Source organism: Cervus canadensis, chromosome 6 (assembly GCF_019320065.1).
Source record: "Cervus canadensis isolate Bull #8, Minnesota chromosome 6, ASM1932006v1, whole genome shotgun sequence".
NCBI lineage: Eukaryota > Metazoa > Chordata > Mammalia > Artiodactyla > Cervidae > Cervus > Cervus canadensis.
In genome coordinates this window covers 18,962,395-18,985,624 of record NC_057391.1, presented here as the reverse complement: position 1 = coordinate 18,985,624, position 23,230 = coordinate 18,962,395, and the positions used below count along the sequence as shown (strand labels likewise).

General features: G+C 39.6%; 1 protein-coding gene across 2 annotated transcripts in view; it reads right to left on the bottom strand.

Annotated features, from left to right (window-relative positions):
• The window catches only part of REC114 (REC114 meiotic recombination protein), a 108,655-nt gene that overhangs the window by 17,863 nt on the left and 67,562 nt on the right, over positions 1–23,230 (bottom strand). For both annotated transcript variants that reach the window (XM_043471025.1, XM_043471026.1), the window contains exon 4: positions 521–604. In XM_043471025.1, the coding sequence (XP_043326960.1) occupies positions 521–604 (84 nt within the window). The remainder of the gene's footprint in view (positions 1–520; positions 605–23,230) is intronic.

Here is a 23,230-nt window from a genome sequence, read left to right as displayed (position 1 = left end):
TGGTTTTTACAGTTATTTCTGAAAGAAAATAATACAGGTGATTAGTTTTCATGTTGCTTTCATGAGGATCATTCTGTATGTTTAATACAGCCAAGTAAGCAAATAAAAAGGAATTTTGTTATTTAGTATTAAAGAGAAAAATGAAAAGACATTCAGTGAAGCATTTGAAAGCACACCCCTTTCAAAATCTAAATAGCAAGACAAACAATGATGTAACTCCACCTTCTCCCAATTTGTGCTGGGAGATGGAGACTGGTCGCAGAGCTCTGTCAGACAGGTATTGACAGATCAGTCAAAGCCCTGGTTCTTCAGCAACATCCCCTTAGTAACTATGCTTCTGCCTCTCAATAGTCCTTGTTTCATGTTTTGCTCAGAATGCAAACCTTTCTTAAACAAATGTGTTCTTCCCAGTACCAATTCACCTGCAAAGAGAAGCTCCTGCACCCACTCCCATACACACTTAGCAGATGAGAAGTGTATGAACAGTTGCTTAAAAACAGTTGGCCACGCAGAATCTTACCTTTATTGTTGTTCCAAACAACAGACAATCCATGCGTCTTACAATCTTCAACCAGTTCTTGCTACCAATGAGTGAAAACCCCTCCTGAAACAAAATAATTAAGCAAAATTAGCAACAGAAGCAAAAGAGACAGAATAGCTGTGATGCCGCTCCTTCCTATTAGAAAGTTGTCTATGTAGTTATTCTAGAACTTAAGCACAACAGAAATGACGCAATATCACCAACTGCCAAGGACGGCGCTTCCAAGGGTCCCAGTACCTCAGTGCTCTTCCTGAGTCACGGTCAACATTAACAGTCTCAGCCTGTATTGCTTTTCTTAACCTTCTCATATAGAAAATCAACAAACTATTTTAAAGATAGCAAATGCCTATAGTCCTATTTGCTATAAAATACAATGTTACACCTCTAGGATTTGGCAAAATACGAGTTTATAATTCCTGGAAGCCAAAGGTTTCCATTATACTAATTAAGTTATCTGCCACATCCCAACTACATAGTGAGATTTCTCTACATGAGAATCTTATTTTCGATTCCTATGAATGGAAGAATGAAAGCAATTTGGTTTTGGATGCTGAATGTCTAGTTCTTTATTTCAATCTGAAAAAACAAAACAGGCAAAGAGAGCAGTAGAGGGAGGGCACATAAATCTCAAGGGAGAGACAACTGCTGGAGCCTAAAGGTGTAAAGATAAGCTTTTCTGTAAATAGAGTGGGCTGCCTAATGATTATGGCCGCTCAGGAGAGGTGCTTGGCATTTAGTCCTAACTCCCTCAGGGAACTGATGAGCTGACAGTATACAGAATCGTGCAACTGCGTTTGCCTTACAGTGTTAGTCTACCACAGCCAGTGGGGGCGCTGGAGGGACATGAGACGTCTCCAGCTCTTTATAAAAACGTTTTCTGAACTCTCATCAACTTTCTCTTCCTAGATTTGAATATGATGAAAGCTACAACCTGCAAGGAAATTTGTTGTTCAGGAAACTGTGGGTTAATTTCTTGAGTTTTTTTTTTTTTTTAAAAAGGAGGAAAAAAAAAAAAGAGACCATTCTAAAATGTTGATTCTAAGAATTCTATCATTAATAGGAGTCTTTTTTTTTTTTTAATGAAAAAACAAGTCAGGCAAACCATTTGTGATTTCTTCTTAAAACTCTCTCAGAATCAGCAAAAAGAAACGTATTCATTATTATCCCAAACATGTAGAAACTTGTTTAAAATGGAAGTATGTGGGAAACTGGTGCACACATACATTGCTAGGAGGAGTGCAAACTGGTACACTCTTATGGAGGGCAACATGGTGTCATCAGAACTATGAATGCTTTTACTCTTTAACCCAGCAACCTCTGCTGGACTGAGGATTCCCTTCATAGATCAACTTGCACATATGAAGTGATGCATGGATAGGGTTAAGCATCTCCATATTTTCAATGGTAAAAGATTAGGAAAAAAAAAAAAAAAAGATTAGAAACAACTCAAGTATACATCAACAGTGGACTGGTTAAATAAAGTATGATATGCTATGTAATGAAATACTATACAACTGTGAAAAAAAAAACAACAAACCATGATGTTCTATGTCAGTGCTGTCCAGGAGAAGTATGATTTGAACCACCTATGTAATTTTAAACTGTCTACTAGCTACATTTTAAAGGCATAAATAAACTGGTAAATTTTTAGTATTTAATTTGATACATCAAAATGGAGTAGGAAATGGCAACCAACTCCAGTATTCTTGGCCTGGAGAATTCCATAGACAGAGGAGCCTAGTGGGCTAGTCTATGGGGTCATAAAGAGTCAGACATGACTGAGCGACTAATGTATCAAAACATGATCAACAGGCAAACACTGTAAAACATTTTTAAGATAGTTTATGTTCTCTTTTTTTTTGGTACTCTTTGAAACCCAGTGTGTGATTCACACTTACACTACATCTCAGTTGAGATGCTGTATTTTAAATGGTTAATGTGAAATGAAATTCTACCAAATCAACAGAGTTTAGTGGGAAAATATTTTACAGTGCTTTAATTTTTAAACCTAACTTTTAAATAAAAGTTAAAATTCTGTTTTTCAGTTGCACCAGTCACATTTCAAGTGCTCCGTAGCCACGTATGGCCTACAGCTCCCTTCCCGGACAGTGCAGGTCTTTATGTATTGATCTGTGAGGTACACTGTTGTGCTGAAAAGCAAGCTACAGAACAATGTCCAAGACAATGTTATCTTTGTATAAGGAAAGGAGGGAACATACAAGGTATATTCTTATTATTTGCTTGTATTTACATTTTAAAAGGGCTTCCCTGGTGACTCAGTGGTAAAGAATCTGCCTGCCAATGCAGGAGTCTAGATCTGATCCCTGAGTCAGGGAGAAGGAAATGGCAACCTACTGCGGTATTCTTACCTGGAAAATTCCAGGGACAGTGAAGGCTGGCGGGCTACCATCCATGGGATCGCAAGAGTCAGTCACAACTTAGCGACTAAACAATAACAACAACATTTTAAAAATTGGAAGGATGAGTACACAAGAGACTAATAAAAGTCATTATCTGTCGGGAGTGAGAGTGAACAGTATGGATGGGGCAGAGGTTGAAGTAAGACTTTTTACTATATATCTTTTCATACTGCTTTGATTTTTAACCACATTAAGCCTCATATGCATGCATGTGGGAATATTTGGGTAAACAAGAATTCCTATTCCAACATGGCATAAACTCAAGGAAGAGATGAGAGCAGGACCTAAATAAATCCGTCTATGGGAACTCTGTACTATCTTTACAACTATTCTGTAAATCCAAAGCTATTCTAGAATAAAAAGTTTATTAGAAAATAAATGAGCGGTTCCTGGCCCTGGCCTGACTTCCTCTGGTCCTCTGACTTCCCACCTCTAGTCCACTGTGGGTCCCCTGAGCCATCACTTGGCTAGCTCACACATCCCTCCATGTCAGCTCGGCCAGATTGGAAGAGTTTTCTCCACAGACACTGCCATTCCCGGAGGCGGCTGCCTCCATGGATGGCATCACACATCCCAGTCAGTCACCACCCTGAGGGATCAACCAGGATCCCCCTGGGCTCCTCTCCTTACTCCTCCCTCAAAACCAGTCAACCCCCAGCTCTCAGAGAGCCAGTCCCCGAACGGCTGTCTCATCCCACCACCCTGCTGACTTACACTGCCACTGCTGCGGCAGGCGGCTCCTCACACATTGGCTTTGCTGCAGAGCTTGTTCCTGAAGTGGCCTTCCTTTTTCACTGGCGTTTTAAACCCCCACTTTATCCCAACCAAACCCCACAAGGCAAAGCTGGCTGACCTCCCAGAATTCCATGCTCTCTCAGGATCCGGTACTCAGCATGCTCTATTGTAATCAGCCACATTTCTTTGTCCCTGATAAGAATGAGGTGGAATCCCTAGGCAGTGCAAGGCAGGTTCTAGAGTGTGTCTTATTACCCCTTGGATCCTTGGGAACTATCACGATGTTTAGCAAATGTCACTAGATTAGATCCTGCAGCCCCTCAGTTCAGGGCTCTGGCGTGGCTGTGCCGGAACAGGAATGGCCTTCTTCCCTGACAACACCTTTGAGATGAGCCATTTTATGGCTCTTACTCTTCAACTTAGCCAACCCACCCTTCCTTAGAACGTCACACATCTCTTCCCTCTGCCTCTTCTCCCCGGCTTTTTACCTAGTTAACCTCTAACCACTGTTCATTTCAACCTAACCCAAATCTCAACTGGGTAACTCTTCTACACTTTCCAATAGCACCGTACTTTTTTCTTTCATAGCATTTATCAGTTTGTGTGTATGTGTGTGTGTGTTCATTGTTTAATGTCTATTTTTTCACTACACTATTAGCCCAGACAGGCAGGGGCTATGTTTGTTGTGCTTACTATTATACATACAATGGGCAATCTTGGTGGCTCAGTGGTAAAGAATATGCCTGCCAAGGCAGGAGACTTGGGTTCAATCCCTGGGTCGGGAAGATCCCCCTGCAGAAGAAAATGGCAACCCACTCTGGTGTTCTTGCCTGGAGAATCCTGTGGACAGAGGAGCCTGGAGGGTTACGGTCCGTGGGGTTGCAAAGAATCGGACATGGCTTAATAACTAAACAATGAAAACAACAATACATACAACATACAATCTTTGACACTTAAAGATGCTTCAGCAAGGTTTAGTGAATGAAAGAATGAAATATTTTGTTGATTTTCATGAAATTTCATTCTTTCATTCACTAAACCTTGCTGAAGCATCTTTAAGTGTCAATGAAATTTCATGAAAATCAACAAAATATTTCATGCCAATGTTTCTAATGTTTTGGGATTTAGTAAAAAGAAGTCTGTATACCTAACCACTTGCCATTCATACATTCCTACATTTTAATAGTTGATCTCCTTATCTTTGAAAGTCCACCTCTTGGAGTCTCCTTTAAGGAGATGGCTCCTCTGTGCCACCTTTTCTAACTTTCTCAGTTAAGTGACTTGCTCTGCGCTCCCACAGCACACTGTACCTGCTGCCACTGAAACACACACCGTCTCTGAGCTCCTGCCATGGCCAGCCACTGTGCTAGGGTTTAAAAAAGACACAGAGGCTGCCCAAAAGGAAGGGAGAATGCATCACACTCATCCAGGGAGCTTCCCTCCCTGGGGCCTGCGATGCTGTCCCCTCACCCAGCCAAACATCACTGGCTAAGGAACCCACTGTTAACTGAAGAGTCTGCCAAATGCCCTCAAAGTTCTGGGGTAGAAAAATGGTTTGGTGTGGATAATGGGAAGGAAGAGAAGAGGAATACTCCAGGAAATACCAAATTTACTATAAGAAAGAACAGAAGCCAATATTAAGAACTCGAGTCTAGGACAGAGGAGTGTGGAAGCCTAGAGGAGTGAGACTCTAGTGAAGAATGGTCAACAGTGTCAGGTGATGTCCAGGGATAGCGTAAAAATAGGGCTAAAAATATGCACTGAAATCAGCAGTCAGGAGGCGCTGTGCACTGTAATGTCTGTGTACCTGTCATTCTGTCCTTCCCCTCTAGTTCCCCCTTTAGCGAAAACTCCAAAGAACATTCATCTTTGTATCTTGCATATCTGTTGAATAAAAAAAGAATGCCAATCGCTGACACCCCCTATTTCCTCCCATCATACTTTGACACCCCCTATTTCCTCCCATCATACTTTGGCCCATCCCCTCATGCTGTCCAGCTCTGCAGTCTCCTTGAGGTACAGTGGCCAGAACCCCACACAACTCCAAGTTGGGGTCACACTGCACTTTTATATAAAGAGAGCCTCAGGCTTTGACTTTCAAGTATTATAAATTATGAACTTCATTTCCAGATTTTAGTTATCCATGTTCTCCTTGGTCCCTGTCATTATAAGTAAGAGTTACAAGTTACTATAAAGATAAACCAAAACGAAGCCAACAAAGTAAGAGAGAAAAGGACCTAAACAAACGGACACAGAGGTTAGATGTAGATAATCTAACGTCCAAGGCTGGTGGGAAAAACTACCTGCGAGCTCACCCTAACCAAGCCTATTTCCCTTGGTGTTGATACTGTCATTGAGCCAGTTTCTCGAGTGCTTTAGAAACCTCTCAGGTCTGACTTCACCTACTAGTTTAAGCAAGCAAGCCAAGAGGGTATCATAGTGGTCGCTGGCTTTTAGCTAGGTAAATTAGCTTTAAAACCATGCTAGATATGATTATAAGGGCCCTAAAGAAAACAGAGCATTTAACTTTTATGGAAATAACAAGAGAAAGTGCTCACATTTGCTACAAATACCCTGACTGAGAGGAAAAGAGCACAGGAGAATATGGTTACAAAAATAACTTGATGACTAACCATCTGACAATTCACAATATGAGTGAGAGCCCAAGCCCAGGGTACCAAAAGGTACCATGAACGTGAAGCACTGACATGCCAGGTGACTTATTTGAAAAGTAGACTCTGACTTAACCATCATGATTGTTTTTCTAACTCACTTTCCTTGCAGCTCAGCATTTGTGAGGTTCAAATTACACTGAAAACAGGAAAGAAAATATCCATGATAAAGGAGCTGCTACAGAATATGAAGGTGATGTGCAGAATGAAGAAAGAAAGCAAAAGAGTTGGATTTTTTAATCTTAAAATGTCAACAATCACAACCAATTGCTATTTATTAAGCAAATAAAGAACAAAAACTAAGTAACAAAAATAATTTATAGTTGGTATGAGGATAGATTTTGATCTTAGATTTGAATATGGACATTTTTCACTACATTTAGAAATACACAATATTGTACTTGAAGAATAACTGTCTTACTTGGAAAGAACTACACCACACTTACCATGCAGATAAACACCATGCTATCTGTTTAAACTAACACACCCATTCAATAACCTGCCTCAATTTAGAGTTATATTTTCCTGATTCGTAAGAGGTATATAAACAATTTGGCTTCATGCTGAAATACAGGCTGTTTTGAAGGTGTAAGATAAATAAATACTAGTGAATAATGTCAACAAAACAAAGACTACATTTTAGAATGTTTAACATCTAGAAATCACAGTATGCCATGAAAAGTCACAATTTGTTCCAAAAATATTTATTAAGGATCTAACATGTGCCAGTTATGTACCAGATTCTATGATTCAAAGTCAAATAACACATGGCCCCCACCCCCAGGGACCAATAGTTTGAGGAAATCAATCAAACGAACCATTCAGCAGGAACAAACAAAACAAACATGGCAAGTTCATGTTTCTTCAGAAGCACAGCAAAGAGGCATTCGATTATCAGGTCCAGAGGAAATAACCCCAAAGTGGTTTTTAAGAAAACTTATTTTGAAATAATTTATTTTTAGGTTTGCAAAATAGATTTTCAAACATCTATGTCAATACAGAAAATAGTGTAATGAACTGCCATGCACCCATCTTCCGGTCACAATTTTCATAATGTGGTCAATCTTATTTCACAACTCCATAATAGCATCACAGGTCTTTATCACTGTTCATGTTTCTGATTTTATTTTACACTGCTTCATTTTTTTTGAATAGGGGTCCAAATATGATCTATATACTATGACAATTAATATGTCACATAAATCTGGTAAACTACTGGTTCTTTCTTTCATCTCTTTTTTTCTCCTTACTTTTCTTTCTTTTTTTGAAGAAACTGGGTCATTAATCCTCTAAATGAGAGATTAGCTGGGTTGTTTTTTTTCTTCTAACTGTAGAGGGCCAGTGAGTAAATATTTTAGGTTTTGTAGAATCTGTAGTCTCTGTTACAAGTATTTAAGTCTATGGCTGCCCTCTGTAGCATGAGGACAGCCACAGCCGCTGAGCGTGACGGTGTTTCAGCAAAACTTTATTTGTGGACATTGGGATTTGAATTTCATATAATTTTCACATCTTCCACAATATTGTTCTTTTGTTTTTTTCCCAACCATTTAAATAATGTAAAAACTGTTATCACAAGTCACACACACACACACACAAAACCAGGCGGTGAGGCAGGTCTGTCCCATGGGCTATACTTTGCTGATCCCTACTCTACAGTTATCCTTGCTAACTTTTGTAATTGTATCCTTATTGTTTTTTAATAGATACCTCTGTCTCAATTCTTATAGACTGGTAATCAGATCAAGAAGCTAGATCAGTTCAGGTTTGATTTTTTTCCCTTAGATTTTTGTACCTACTTCCTATGTGGTCATGAATGATTCCACAGAAATCTCTTTTAGGCCTTTTTTGGCGAAGCTAGCAGCCATTGATCATCTTTGCCAAGACCCACTGATTTCATCAGTGGTTGCAAAACAAGGTTTTAGTTTTTTCATTTTTTTTTTTTTTTAATATATTTATTTTTGGTTTTGGCTGTGCTGGGTCTTCACGGCTATGTGCAGGCTTTCTCTAGTTGCAGCGAGTGGGGGCTACTCTCTGGTTGCAGTGAGCAGGCGTCTCACTGCGGTGGCCTCTCCTGGTGCAGAGCACAGGCGCTAGGGTGCATGGGCCCAGGAGTTGTTGCACACAGGCTCAGTTGCCTCATGGAACCAGGGGTCAAACCGGTGTTCCCCTGCATTGCAAGGCAAATTCTTAACCACTGGACCACCAGGGAAGCCCCTCATTCATTCTTCATTTATGAGCTAAAATATATCTATAAAGAGAAACTGTTTCCTCAACTACTTTGTTACTCTAGGTAAAAATAGGAAACAGGATAAATACTTGATTTTTTTCTTATATTTGCCAGCTTTCAAAATAATGAGGTGGTTCCCTAGTACACTCCAATGATGACAATGAGGGTATTTTTTGAAGTATCATTTGAAACTCACAAATTAAAATGTATTTGCTGCTTCAATCCATTGCAGTTATTGATCCTCTTTGTTAGTGGGAACCTTCTCAAGTTGACTTCTGAATTCTGAAAAGCCTTTACTAATCTCAAGGCATCAGAAGCTCGGCTGATCCCTTGTTTCTTCCTGTACGGAAGATGAAATCACACAGGTCTTCAGCTGTCAGTGATTTAGCCTCATATATTCTGAGGGTCAAAGAGATGCCTCGTCTTCTGGTTGTGTTGTAGATGACATTCATGGGCAACTGGCTTTGCCTTCCTATTTCATTTATTTTTATGGAGAGATCTGAGGAGATTCAGGGCTTCCATGGTGGTTCAGATGGTAAAGAATCTGCCTGCAACACAGGAGACCGAGGTTCGATCCCTGGGTCGGGAAGATTCCCCTGGAGAAGGGAATGGCAACCCACTCTAGTATTCTTGCCTGGAAAACGCCATGGACAGAGGAGCCTGGTGGGCTACACAGTCCATGGGGTCACAAAGAGTTGGATACAACTGACTAACACTTTGAGAAGATTCAAAAGCTATGATGCCATTTCTGGCCAAGAAGGAATATGAGAGTCAAAAATTATACTTCTGTCATAAACAACGAGAAACCTGGACAAACTCCTGGCAACAACTGAGGTCAGACAATGGAAAGCAGGTGGTGCAGGACTGTGATACTTGATAAAAAGGTAACAAGTGAAGTGAGCCCTAAACAAAGGGAGGGATATACATGTTCACAGACTAGACTATGATAGTGTTAAGACTGAACTCTCTCCAAGGTGACATACAGACTTGAGGAAATCCCAGTTAAAACCTTGTAGAAATTTATAGATCAGACTTTAAAATTCATATGAACACACAAAAGACCTAGAATAAGCTTGAAAATGGCAGGATGGAAAGAATTACACCACTAGTTTCAAGAGCACTATAAAATTAGGGTAATCAAGACAGTATGGTTTTGGCATAAGAATAGGCATGTCATGTCACAGAACAGACTCCAAAAACATACCCTCACATACATGGGCAATTAATTTCAATAAAAGTGCCACATTAGTTCAATGAACAAAGTATATAGCCTTTCAAACAAATGGTATTGGGACAACTAAATTATTAATATGGGGGAAAAAACCCTTGACCCTTACCTCACACCATGTATAAAAATTAACTGAAAATAAATTCAGGCCTAATAAATTAATTACAGGCAAAGATTTCTTTTACAGGACACAAAAAGTATGAACCATGAGGCAACATTTCATAAACTGAACTGAAAAATTTAAATCTTTAGCTCTTCAAAAGACAATAATAAGAAGATGAAAAAGTAAGCCAAAAAGTAAACCACAGTATGGAAGAAAATGTTCACAGTGCACACATCAGATAAAGGTCTTAAAATTCAGAATATATATATTTTAAAAACCTCTGACAGAGTATCCAGAGAAAAACCATAATTCAAAAAGACATATGCACCCCAATGTTCACAGCAGCACTCTTTACAATAGCCAGGACATGGAAGCAACCTGCATGTCCATCAGTAGAGGAACGGATAAAGAAAGTGTGGTACACACATACAATGGAATATTACTCAGCCATAAAATGGTATGAAACTGGGTTATTTGTAGAGACATGAATGAACCTAGAAAGTGTCATACAGGGTGAAGTAAGTCAGAAAGAGAAAAACAAATATATATTAACACATATATGTCAAATCTAGAAGAATGGTATAGATGATCTTATTTGCAAAGCAGAAACAGACACAGACGTAGAGAACGAATATATGGATATCAAGGGGGGGGGTGGGATGATTTGGGAGATTGAGACTTAACACATGTACACTATGGATACTATGTATAAAATAACCAATGAGAACATACTGTATAGCACAGGGAACTCTACTCAATGTTCTGTGGGGACCTGAATGGGAAGGAAGTCCAGAAGGGAGGAGATATGTGTACACCTACGGTTGATTCATTCTGCTCTACAGCAGAAACTAACACAACACTAAAGCAACTATACTCCAAAACAACAATTAATTTAAAAAATAAAAACTTCTGACAAACAACTCAATAGGAAAAAGATAAAATTGATAAAAAGGTAACAAATGAAGTGTTACCTTTTGATCATTCTAATACAAAAGAGGAGCTATTAATGGCTAATAAACACCTTAAAGTATACTCAACATTCATTATCAGAGAAACGTAAATTAAAATCACAATGAGATACCATTACAAACCCAACAGGTAAGCTAAAATTAAAAAGATTAACAATACCAAGTGTTGCCTAGGATAAGAAGCAGCTGGAATACTCATGCATTGCTGGTCAGTTTAGAATGGTCCACAACTACTTTGGAAAACAATTTGGCAGTTTCTTATAAAGTATAAAACATACTTACCATACTATCCAGCAATTTCACTCTTAGGAATTTTCCCAGGGAAAAAGAAAATACATACATACACAAAACCTTATACACTAAAAAGAAAAAAAAAGGGAAACTTGTACAGTAATGTTCATGATAGTTTTATTCATAAAAGTCTCAAATCAGAATCAACTCAATGTTCAGGAACATGTAATTGGATAATCTATGGAATATTCATAAGATGGAATACGACTATGCAGGAAGAGAGAATGAGCTACAATGACATGGGTGAATCTCAAAAACATGCTAAGTGAAAAAAGTCATACATATAAGAGTTCATATTATACGATTCTGATTATGTGAAACTCTAGAAAATACAAATTTAATCTGTATTTTCTACAGAAAGCAGATAGGTCAGTAATTAGGATATTTACAGAAAAGTTTTCTCCCTTTAAGGGTCATAAAAATGTTCTACATATCGACTGTGGAGGTAGAAGTTATCCAAAGGCCTTTTACTGTATATAAGGGGAGGGGAGACTGTGCCGCCAACATCTTCCCAGGATCCTGGGCTGACTCCTGAAGGACAAGTCTAAATCACTGGATTAAGAAGAGGTAGTACAACACGAGCAAAGATAGAGGCAAAAAAATAACTTAGGATTCAGGAAGTACAAACTGCTCCACATATGGCTGAAGGAATGTGTACACAGATAACAACACTACGATAGGAGGCTGGGAAGACAAGTAGAGTCTTTGAAAGGGCCCTTTTCTGCTGGGTCAAAAAGTTTATATCTATCAAAATGTTCACATAATTCTTCTAGTTCCTGTCAATGTGGTTAAATACATTGATTTTTTAAAATATTAAGCTATTCTTGCATACTTGAAAAAACCTACTTTTGGCTGGTGCACTGGGATGACCCTGGGGGATGGGATGGGGAGGGAGGTGGGAGGGGGGTTCTGGATGGGGAACACATGTGCGAATGTGGCTGATTCATGTCAATGTTTGGCAAAAACCACTACAATATTGTAAAGTAATTAGCCTCCGATTAAAATAAATAAATTAATTAAAAAAAAGAAAAAACCTACTTTGCTATAACATATTATCCTTTTTCTGTATTCAATTTGCTAATGTTACATTAAAGACTTTTACATTAATAAAAGGTCAGTAAGAGAGATCCTTCTATATTATTCTTTTGATATCTTTCTTATAAGAAAAATTAGGAAAGTCCTTCTTCTTCTGTTGTCTGCAAGAGTTTGTGCAAGACTAGTATTGGTTCTTCCTTAAATGTCTGAAAGAATTCGCCAGACAAATTATGGGCCTTGAGGTTTTCTTCATGGGAAGGTTTTAAATAATGGAATTTCTTAATAAATATTGTATTACTTAGATTTTCTATTCTTTTTTTCTGTTTTGGTAAGTTGTATTTTTCAAGAAATTTGTACATTTCATCCAAACAACCAAATCGCATGATATAAAGATGTTAAAAGTATCTTCTTTTAATTTCTTTAATGTTTAATGCGGTTCAAGTGGTATCTCCCTTTTCATTCTTAGTATTACATCTTCTCTATTTTTTGAAAAATCAATTTTTGTTAGGGTTCATCAATTTTGTTAATCTTTTCAAAGCACTTATTTTTGGCTTTGTTGGTTATTTTTCTATATTTGCTTTCTAATTCATTGATTTCTTCTCTGTTTCTTCCCTTCTGTTTTCTTTACACTTGATGTGCTATTTTTCCATCGATTTAAGCTCTAAGTTTAAATCACTGATTTTCAGTCTTTCATCTTTTCTTATCATGGAGATTAGATCTGATAAATAAAGTGCCTGAAGAACTATGGACAGAGGTTCGTGACATTGTATAGGAGGCAGTGACCAAGACCATCCCCAAGAAAAGGAAATGCAAAAAGGCAAAATGGTTGTCTGAGAAGGCCTTACAAATAGCTGAGGAGAAGAAAAGTGAAAGGCAAAGGAGAAAAGGAAAGATATACTAAACTGAATGCACAAAGTCCAAAGAATAGCAAGGAGAGATAAGAAAGTGATCCTCAGTGATCAATGCAAAGAAATAGAGGAAAACAATAGAATGGGAAAGACTAGAGATCTCTTCAAGAAAATTAGAGATACCAAGGGAACATTTCATGCAAAGATGGGCTCAATAAAGGACAGAAATGGTATGGACCTAACAGAAGCAGAAGATATTAAGAAGAGGTGGCAAGCATACATAGAAGAACTATACAAAAAAGATCTTCATGACCCAGATAACCACGATGGTGTGATCACTCACCTAGAGCCAGACATCCTGGAAGGTGAAGTCAAGTGGGCCTTAGGAAGCATCACTACGAACAAAGGTACTGGAGGTGATGGAATTCCAGTTGAGCTATTTCAAATCCTAAAAGATCATGCTGTGAAAGTGCTGCACTCAATATGACAGCAAATTTGGAAAACTGAGCAATGGCCACAGGACTGGAAAAGGTCAGTTTTCATTCCAATCCCAAAGAAAGGCAATGCCAAAGAATGTTCAAACTACCGCCCAATTGCACTCATCTCATACGCTAGTAAAGTAATGCCCAAAATTCTTCAGGCCAGGTTTCAGCAATATGTGAACTGTGAACTTGCAGATGTTCAAGCTGGATTTAGAAAAGGCAGAGGAAACAGAGATCAAATTGCTAATATCCACTGGATCATAGAAAAAGCAAGAGAGTTTCAGAAAAACATCTACTTCTGATTCATCATCTACACTAAAGCTCTTGACTGTGTGGATCACAACAAACTATGGAAAATTCTTCAAGAGATGGGAATACCAGACGACCTGACCTGCCTCTTGAGAAATCTGTATGCAGGTCAAGAACCAGCAGTTAGAACCAGACATGGAACAATGGACTGGTTCCAAATCAGGAAGGGAGTACATCAAGGCTGTATACTGTCACCGTGCTTATTTAACTTATATGCAGAGTACATCATGCAAAATGCTGGGCTGGATGAAGCACAAGCTGGAATCAAGATTGCTGGGAGAAATATCAATAACCTCAGATATGCAGATGACACCACCCTTATGGCAGAAAACGACGAAGAACTAAAGAGTCTCTTGATGAAAGTGAAAGAGGAGAGTGAAAAAGCTGGCTTAAAGCTCAACATTCAAGAAACAAAGATCATGGCATCTGGTCCCATCACTTCATGGCAAATAGATGAGGAAACAATGGAAACAGTAACAGACTATTTTCTTGGGCTCCAAAATGACTGCAGACGGTGACTGCAGCCATGAAATTAAAAGACACTTGCTCTTTGGAAGAAAAGCCATAACCAACCTAGACAGCATAATAAAAAAGACATTACCTTGCCAACAAAGGTCCTTACAGTCAAAGCTATGGTTTTTCCAGTTGTCATGTTTGGATGTGAGAATTAGACTATAAAGAAAGCTGAGCGTCAAAGAACTGATGCTTTTGAACTGTGGTATTGGAGAAGACTCTTGAGAGTCCCTTGGACAGAAAGGAGATGCTGAAGCTGTAGCTCAAATACTTTGGTCACCTAATATGAAGAACTGACTCATTAGAAAAGACCCTGAAGCTGGGAAAGACTGAAGGCAGGAGGAGAAGGGGATGACAGAGGATAGGATGGCTGAATGGCATCACTGAATTGACAGACATGAGTCTGAGCAAGCTCCAGGTGTTGGTGATGGACAGGGAAGCCTGGCGTGCTGCAGTCCACAGGGTCATAAAGAGTTGCGCAGGACTGAGGGACTGCACTAACTAACTGACTAATCACAGAGAGCTGGGCCATAAAGAAGGCTGAGAGCCGAAGAACTGTTGCTTTCAAACTGTGGTGCTGGAGAAGACTCTTGAGAGTCCCTTGGACTGCAAGGAGATCAAACCAGTCAATCCTAAAGGAAATCAATCCTGAATATTCATTAGAAGGACTGATGCTGAAGCTCCAATACTTTGGCCACCTGATATGAAAAGCTGACTCATTGGAAAAGACCCTGATGCTGGGAAAGATTAAAGGCAGGAGGAGAAGGAGATGACAGAGGGTGAGATGGTTGGATGGCATCGTTGACTCAATGGACATGAGTTTGAGCAAGCTCCAGGAGATAGTGAAGGACAGGGAAGCGTGGCATGCTGCATTCTATGGTGTCACAGAGTCAGACATAACTGAGCAGCTGAACAACAATATACTTTTATAATGACTACAAAATGTCCTCTAAGCACCCCTTAGACTAACAAATACTTGACTTTGGCACTTATACATACTTTAAAATGTGCATTCAATCATTCTGGGTACAGTGTTGTATGTATGTTCACAAGGTCAAGACTGTTCATTGTTTTATCCTCTAGTGCTTACTGACTTTTATCTGCTCTACTATTTGCTATTAAGAGAGGTGTATTACATGTAAATCCATGGCTGATTCATGTCAATGTATGACAAAAACCACTACAATATTGTAAAGTAATTAGCCTCCAACTAATAAAAATAAAAAATAAATAAATAAATAAGAAAAAAAAAGAGAGGTGTATTAAAATTTCCCACCAAGACTGGATTTGTCTACTTTCTCTTAAGTATTTTTTTTGTATGCTAAAACAATTTTTAAGTTTATCCCAGTCATTTAGCTCTGCTAAGAAGACTTTCTTTATACCTTGGCCCATCCCCAAGGCGCCTATACCTTGAGCACACTGTCGCTGCAGCACACACCATCTGTCCTATGTAGCTTTCTGGTCTGAGTCCCTTGAGAGCAAGGGCTGTATGCACACTTCTATCTCTTAGCTCAAGAATAACATTCAAATGCTGAAGAGGGTCAAAAGGCACAAATTTCTAGCTATAAAACAAGTCATGAAGATGTACTATATACCACGGTAACTATAGTTAATAATGTTCTATAGTATGTTTGAGAGTTGCTAGGATAGTAGATCTTGAAAGTTCGCATCAGAAGAAAAAATAATTTAACTATGTAAGATGACAGACGCTAACCAGATTATTGTGGTGATCATTTCTCAGTGTATACAAACATCAGATCAGTACATCATATACCTGAAACTAATAAAATGTTAATGCTATTTACACCTCAATAAAAGTAAAATTTTTAAAAAGAGTGATATTCAGTAGGCATTTATTACTGAATGAATAAAAATGTCCAATGACATAAAAGAAGTCATGGATTGACTTCTTATAAACAAATATGATGATGATTACAAACTCCTGGGAACTAGATTAGAAGTACTCTTTTAAAAAAGGTAGTTACAGATAACACATAACACAACTGAACTATGCAAGGCTAGGAAAATGAGGGCAAGTGGATCATACAAACCTATCAAAGCCATTGCAAAGTAAAACTACTGTTTGGTTCAGACGTACATCCAGCACAAAAGGGAACGAGGTGGTAGCAGTGGTGTGCTACATGCAGCTTCCGGTAAATTGAACCCCTAACATTTCCATGGCTTTGGCTACAGGCACCCATCCTTAGTGCAAAGTGTAATAAACTAGTCCTTAAGGAAATCTGTATAACTGGCTTATTTAGTCAGTATGTCTTTAGAATTTTTTTTAATTGTGATTAAAAAATACATAAAACTTAACCATCACAATCATTTTTAAGTGTATGGTCAAGTGGTACCAAGTACATTCACACTGTTGTACAACATATCCCCAGAAACTTCTCATCTTACAAAACTGAAATTCTGTACCCTTTAAACAATAGATCCTCATCTCCCCCTCCCCCAGGAAACCACCATTTTCCTTTCTGTCTCCATAAATTTGACTACCCTGAGGACCTCACAGAAGTGGAATCATATAGTGTTTGTCTTACTGGGACAGGCGTGTTTCACTTAGCATGATGTTTGAGGTTCATTCCTGTTGTAGCATGTGTCAGACTTCCCTACCTTTCTAAGGATGAATATTATTCCATTGTCAGATACACCACATTTTCATTTATCCATTCATTTGTTGATGGGTACATGGGTTGCTTCCACCTTCTGCCTATCTACTGTGAATAATGCTGATAAAACATGGGTGTACAAACATCTCTGAGACCCCCTGCTTTCAATTCTTTCAGACGTATACACAGAAGTGGAGCTGCTGGGTCATAGGCTGCTGCTGCTGCTCAATCGTTCAGTCGTGTCCGACTCTTTGCGACCCCATGACTGCAGCACTCCAGGCTTCCCTGTCCTTCACCATCTCCCAGAGCTTGCTCAAACTCAAGTCCACCAAGTCAGTAATATCATCCAACCACCTCATCCTCTGTCGTCCCCTTTTCCTCCTGCCTTCAATCTCTCCTAGCATCAGGGTCTTTTCTAATGAGTCAGCTCTTCGAGTTAGGTGGCCAAAGTATCAGAGGTTCAGCTTCAGCATCAGTCCTTCTAATGACTATTCAGGACAGATCTCCTTTAGGATGGACTGGTTGGATCTCCTTGCAGTCCAAGGGACTCTCAAGAGTCTTCTCCAACACCACAGTTCAAAGGCATGAATTCTTTGGCGTTCAACCTTCTTTATGGTCCAACTCTCACATTCAGACACAACTACCGGAAAAACCATAGCTTTGAGTATACATACAGACCTTTGTCAGCAAAGTAGTGTCTCTGCTTTTTAATATGCTATCTAGGTTTGTCATAGCTTTTCTTCAAGGAGCAAGCATCTTTTAATTTCACAGCTGCAGTCACCATTTTACAACCCCACCAACAGTGCACCAGGGTTCCAATTTTTCCAAATCCTCATAAACATTATTATTTTCTGTTTGTTGTTTTATAGTGGTCATCCTGACTTATGTGAGGTGATTGTCCTCATGGTTTTGATCTGCATTTCTCTAATGACTGGTGATATTAAGTATCTACTCAAATACTTGGTGAAGATTAGTTATTATTTAGCATCCCAAACGGGTAGCAGTACATGGAACAAAAATAATTACCTTTCTCTAGCCATAAGAATCAGACCCAGAGGCTCTTTCTATAAGTTATAATAACAGAGAAATCTAGTCATCCTTTATGCTGAAAAGTTGCCTACAAAATACATTGCAGAAGAGGGTATTCTAATATATTGAGCCAAAGGCTTATTTTACAGTTGAAATAGATGTCTGTTGTTTCCATCTGCCCAGCATACCTTCTTCCTTCTTCAGGGAACACATCTTGATCTTCCTTTAGAAAATCACCTTATTTATAACCCATGTGATTAAGACAAGGCTGACTTGCTTATCTGGCCCAGATCCAGGGGTGAGCAGGTGACTCAGGCCTCACCTGTCAGCATATCTATCTGCTTCTGACCAAGGTGATTAGTTTATGGATAAGCCTGTGATATAAATGAGAAAAATCCAAGTAAATCCTGAGGTTGTTGCCAAAACTGGGAAGGAGGGACACTCTTCCCATTAGAATTGTAAGGATTAAAAAAAAGGCCTTAAGTTGCCAGGGACCACCAGGAGAAATCCTCCCTTAGAGGAAAGCAGAGTTGAGAGAGAAAGATAGAGACAGAGACACACAGCTACACAGCTAATGATACTGTTGGAGCCCCTAGGTTCAAGGTCCCAGGGGCCACTCCTATCCTTGGACATGAGAGTTCCACAGGGCAATAAGTCATTTTGTTTAAAGGAAATTGAGCTGGGTTTCTGTTATTTGCAACCCAAAGAATTTAATTAATACATGGATTAAAGCAAACATAATTCTCTTTTTAAGAGTTCAATTATCTATCCAGATTTCCCTGTCCAATTGTCACACCATTTTCAAAACTCCACATCTTCTTGTTTAACTCCACACTGATTAACTCATTTTTAAAAATCTTGCTCCTACTCAATGTCTTAGCAGTATTCACCATAGCTGACCCCCTTTCCTTTTTGAAACATGACTGCCTTGGCTTCTATGACCCCACACTCTCCCAGCTTTCCTCCTATCCTTGACAGCTCCTTCTCTGCCACCTCCTTTGCTATCTTAATCTCCTCAACCTCCTCTTTCCATTGTTCATTTTTTTTATCCCCTCCCCAGGATATTCTCACCACATCCACAGCCTCAATTACTATTTAAATGCCTGTGATTCCTAAATCTTATCTCTAGCGCAGACCTCTCTCTGACCTTCAAAGAACCCGTTTAACTGTTACGTTTAACTGTTAAACAGTAAAGAGAACCTGTGGAACTGACATCTCTGCTTGAGTGTCTCAAAGACACCTCAAATTCCAACTGTCCAGAACCAGAGCTGTAGTAATCACACACACTCGCTGCCAGGCTGGCTCTCCTCTGGAGTCCCCTAACCAGAACGAAGGATGCCACCTTCAGCTGAGCCAGAAACCTAGATGTTCCCCATCACTCTCCTCTCTACCACTGCCATTTCCAATCTGCCACTAGTTACTGATTCTACCTTTAATATCTCCTCAATCAACCCACTGAATCAACTCCAAGCATCTGAGTATGAGCCACCATTTTCTTGATTTAGTAACTAGCTTCCTAAAGCATCTTCTTGCCCATCCAGCCTTTTTGCTGCACAACTGTGAGAAGATCATTTTCATTTAAAAAAATACAACTGTCACTCCCCTGCGTAGAATCCTTCAAAAATGTCCTACTGTAACAGAGCAGGACAAGCACAGCCCTCAGCAGGCGGCCACCGCTGTGCCTCGTGACTGCACCCTGTTACTAGGGAACACGTCTTGCTAAGCCATTGCTCATGCCTCAGTGGGCCCCACCCGCGAGCAACCAACTGTCAGTCAGCGACTGCTAGTGTCCTGCTCAGCTACTGGTCAGCGCCACAGTGGCCCTGCCCACTGGCAACCGTCAATGAGTGACCACTGGGGAAGTGATTCACTCAAGGCTTAGCGGCGTGGTGGTCATTAGTGAGGTAAGAGGCGGATTCAGGTCTTTTCCTGGAGGCCCCTCCTGCTCACCCAGCCTTGGGCCAGTGGGTGAGTTGGAGGGCCCAGGAAACAAACTGGGGACTATATCCTGCAGAGCTCCAGAGCCCTCACTAAGGCCCTCCATTAGCCATGACCCAGGCCTTGAGGAGCAGTGACCGTCTCATCCCTGTCTCTGCGACCTACGAGCAGTGGCCTGGGCTGCAGTCTATGATACCTGGGGTCTCCCATTTGCGCAGCCTGAGGACACTGAGGGCCAGTTTGGGTTGGGTGCCTGGCTCCCTCAGGGACAACAGCTGGGCAGGATGTGGGAACCTGGCCCTGAAGGAGCTGCCAACTGAGCTCTGCCTCCTCTTAGTCAGGACCAGGACCTTGGAGGGTGAAAGCAGGGGACTTTGCCCTTTCTGGTCAGAACAGAGAATAACATTCATCTGGTAGAGATTTACAGGAACATCCTTACCTGACCATGACCTGACCTCAAGAAGTCTGCAACAACCAACCACGCCCCTCCCTCACCTTTTGCTTTCGAAGGGGCTTTGCTGAAAGCTTTCAGTAACTTTGGGGTTCTTAGGGCATGAGCCACTCATCTCCTTGGAGCAATCGTTCTCTGTTCCAAACTCTAGTGTTTAGTATTGATGGGCCTCACAGTGAGTCAGGCATACAGGCTTGAGAATTTGGTAACACTATTTATCCCAGGATAAAAACCAGCTCTTTTATATGGTGTGCAAAGGAATAAGTGGGGAGGGTGAAGTATATGAACACCTACATATCTAGTTTATAAACAGAAGACGTTTGAAAGTCATAAACTGCCAAGAAATCCTAAGGACTATTAAGGACCTGAAATCTCTTAAGACAAAGGTCTAAAGACATAGAAGACACCTCTGCTCTGGTGAAGTTCTCTCAACCCCCGCCCCCAAAAAACTGTTGGGAGCAGTGGAATCCATAGGTGTGGTCTCAGACAACTATAGCATCTTGGGGGCTTATACAAATCCTTCACAACATCTCTTTAAGTAAGGCTTGGCCCAGAATGCTGTCTCATTTCCAGGGCATGGGGTACTTCATTCATCAATATATTCTCCAAAGTTTTGCTGGTCTACCTTAATTTACTTTTTCTTAGGACTCAGCCTGGAAGCAATCTTGTCTCCCTGGGAAATGTTTCTCTATTTTAACATAAAAAATACACATATGCATATGTATACATACAGATAAGAGTAATATATAATGGAAAAAAGTCAAAATGTTAAAAAGCATTTCAAATAATCTGCATCCTCTTCGAAATGCAGATGGCCAACTGGCACGTGAGAAGAGGCTCAACATTACTAATCATCAGGGAAACACGAAACCACCATGAGATATCACCTCACACCTGTCAGAATAGGTATCATCAAGAAGAACATACATAACAAATACTGGTGAGATGTGGAGAAAAAGGAACCCTCATACACTTGGTGGGAATGTAAATTGGCACAGCAACTGTAAAAAACAGTATGGAGATTTCATGAAATACTAAGAGAACTACTGTAAGACCCAGCAATTCTACTCCTGGGTGTATATCTCAAAAAAAAAAAAAACCACAACAAAACCCAAAGCACTAATTCGAAAAGATACATGTTCCCCAATGTTCACAGCAGCATTATTTACAATCACTAAGATATGGAAGCAATCTAAGTATCCATCAAAAGACAAATGGATAAAGAGAATGTGGTATATATATACAACAGAGTACTACTCAGCTGTAAAAAAGAATGAAATTCTGTCATCTGCAGCAAGGAAAGGATGGATGTGGATGGTATTATGCTAAGTGAAATAAAGTCAGAGAAAGACAAATTCTGCATGATTATCACCTACATGTGCAATCTAAAAAGTACAAGAAATTGGTGAACATAACAGTAAACAAGCAGACTCTAAGATACGGAGAACAAACTAACAGTTACCAATAGGGAGGGGAGGAGGCGGTTACACATGTCTTAGGGGTGGGAGGTACAAACTATCAAGTTTAAGTAAGCTACAAGGATATATTGTACAACACAGAACACAGCCAATATTTTATAATAACTAAAAATGGAGTATAACCTTTAAAAATTGTGAACCACTATATTGTATACCTTTTTCATAATATAGTAACTCTAAAGGAAAAGGAAAGTGAAGTCACTCAGTTGTGTCTGACCCTTAGCGACCCCATGGACTACAGCCTACCAGGCTCCTCCATTTATGGGATTTTTCAGGCAAGAGTACTGGAGTGGGTTGCCATTTCCTTCTCCAGGGGATCTTCCTGACCCAGGGATTGAACCCTGGTGTCCTGAATTGCAGGCAGACGCTTTACCCTCTAAGTCACCAGGGAAGCCCCTAAAGTATAGTAACTACACTTCAATTAAAAATAATAAATTTAATGAGATTAAAAACTCAGCTCCTCAGTTAAACTAATCACATGCCAAAAGTTGATTCCAAAGGCACATATGGCTATTACCATACTGGACAGTAAGAATTTTCATCATCAGAAGTATTTCTATTGGACTGTGCGTATCTATGGTAATACTCATTTAAAACCAATTTTAAAAAATGGGAAATTAAAAATTAGTTAAGTCCTCTTCTCTTCTCTGTCCTCAGCCACCCAGTTCACCTCCCTGAGCAACCATTGAGACCAAGTTTTTATAAAACCTCTAGATAAGTAAGCAGATATACATACATGATATATTTTATCTAAAGTGTACACAGTCTCCATTTCTGTGGATAATCTTTTTATATCCTTTGCCCATTTCAAATGGGGTTATAATTTATTATTAAATGAACTGCAGACATTCTTTATATAATCCAAGAAATGAACACTTGGTCTTAACTTGAAAAAAATTTTTTTTTTTAGTTTGTCATTTTTCTTCTTCTATTTCAAAAACTTTATGGCCATTTTATCCATGCAGAAAATTTTTATTTTTTTAATACAGCAAAACTTAATCAATTTTTTATAGATTCTGGGTTTCTATATCTGATTTAGAGTGGCCTTCCTTACACCACTTTAAATTTTTTTTGGTTTGGTTATGGATTATATCTCCTTCATGGATCACTGCCTTGTTGAGGCAAAGGGGCTTGTGTAACTCAGTGAAGCTATGGCCCTATAGGGCCACCCCAAGACGGACAGGTCACAGTAGAGAGGTCTGACAAAACATGATCAACTAGAGAAGGGAATGGCAAACCACCCCAGTATACTTGCTGTGAGAACAAGGAGATCAAACCATTCCATCTTAAAGGAAATCAACCCTGAATACTCATTGGAAGGATTGAGGCTGAAGCTGAAGCTCCAAT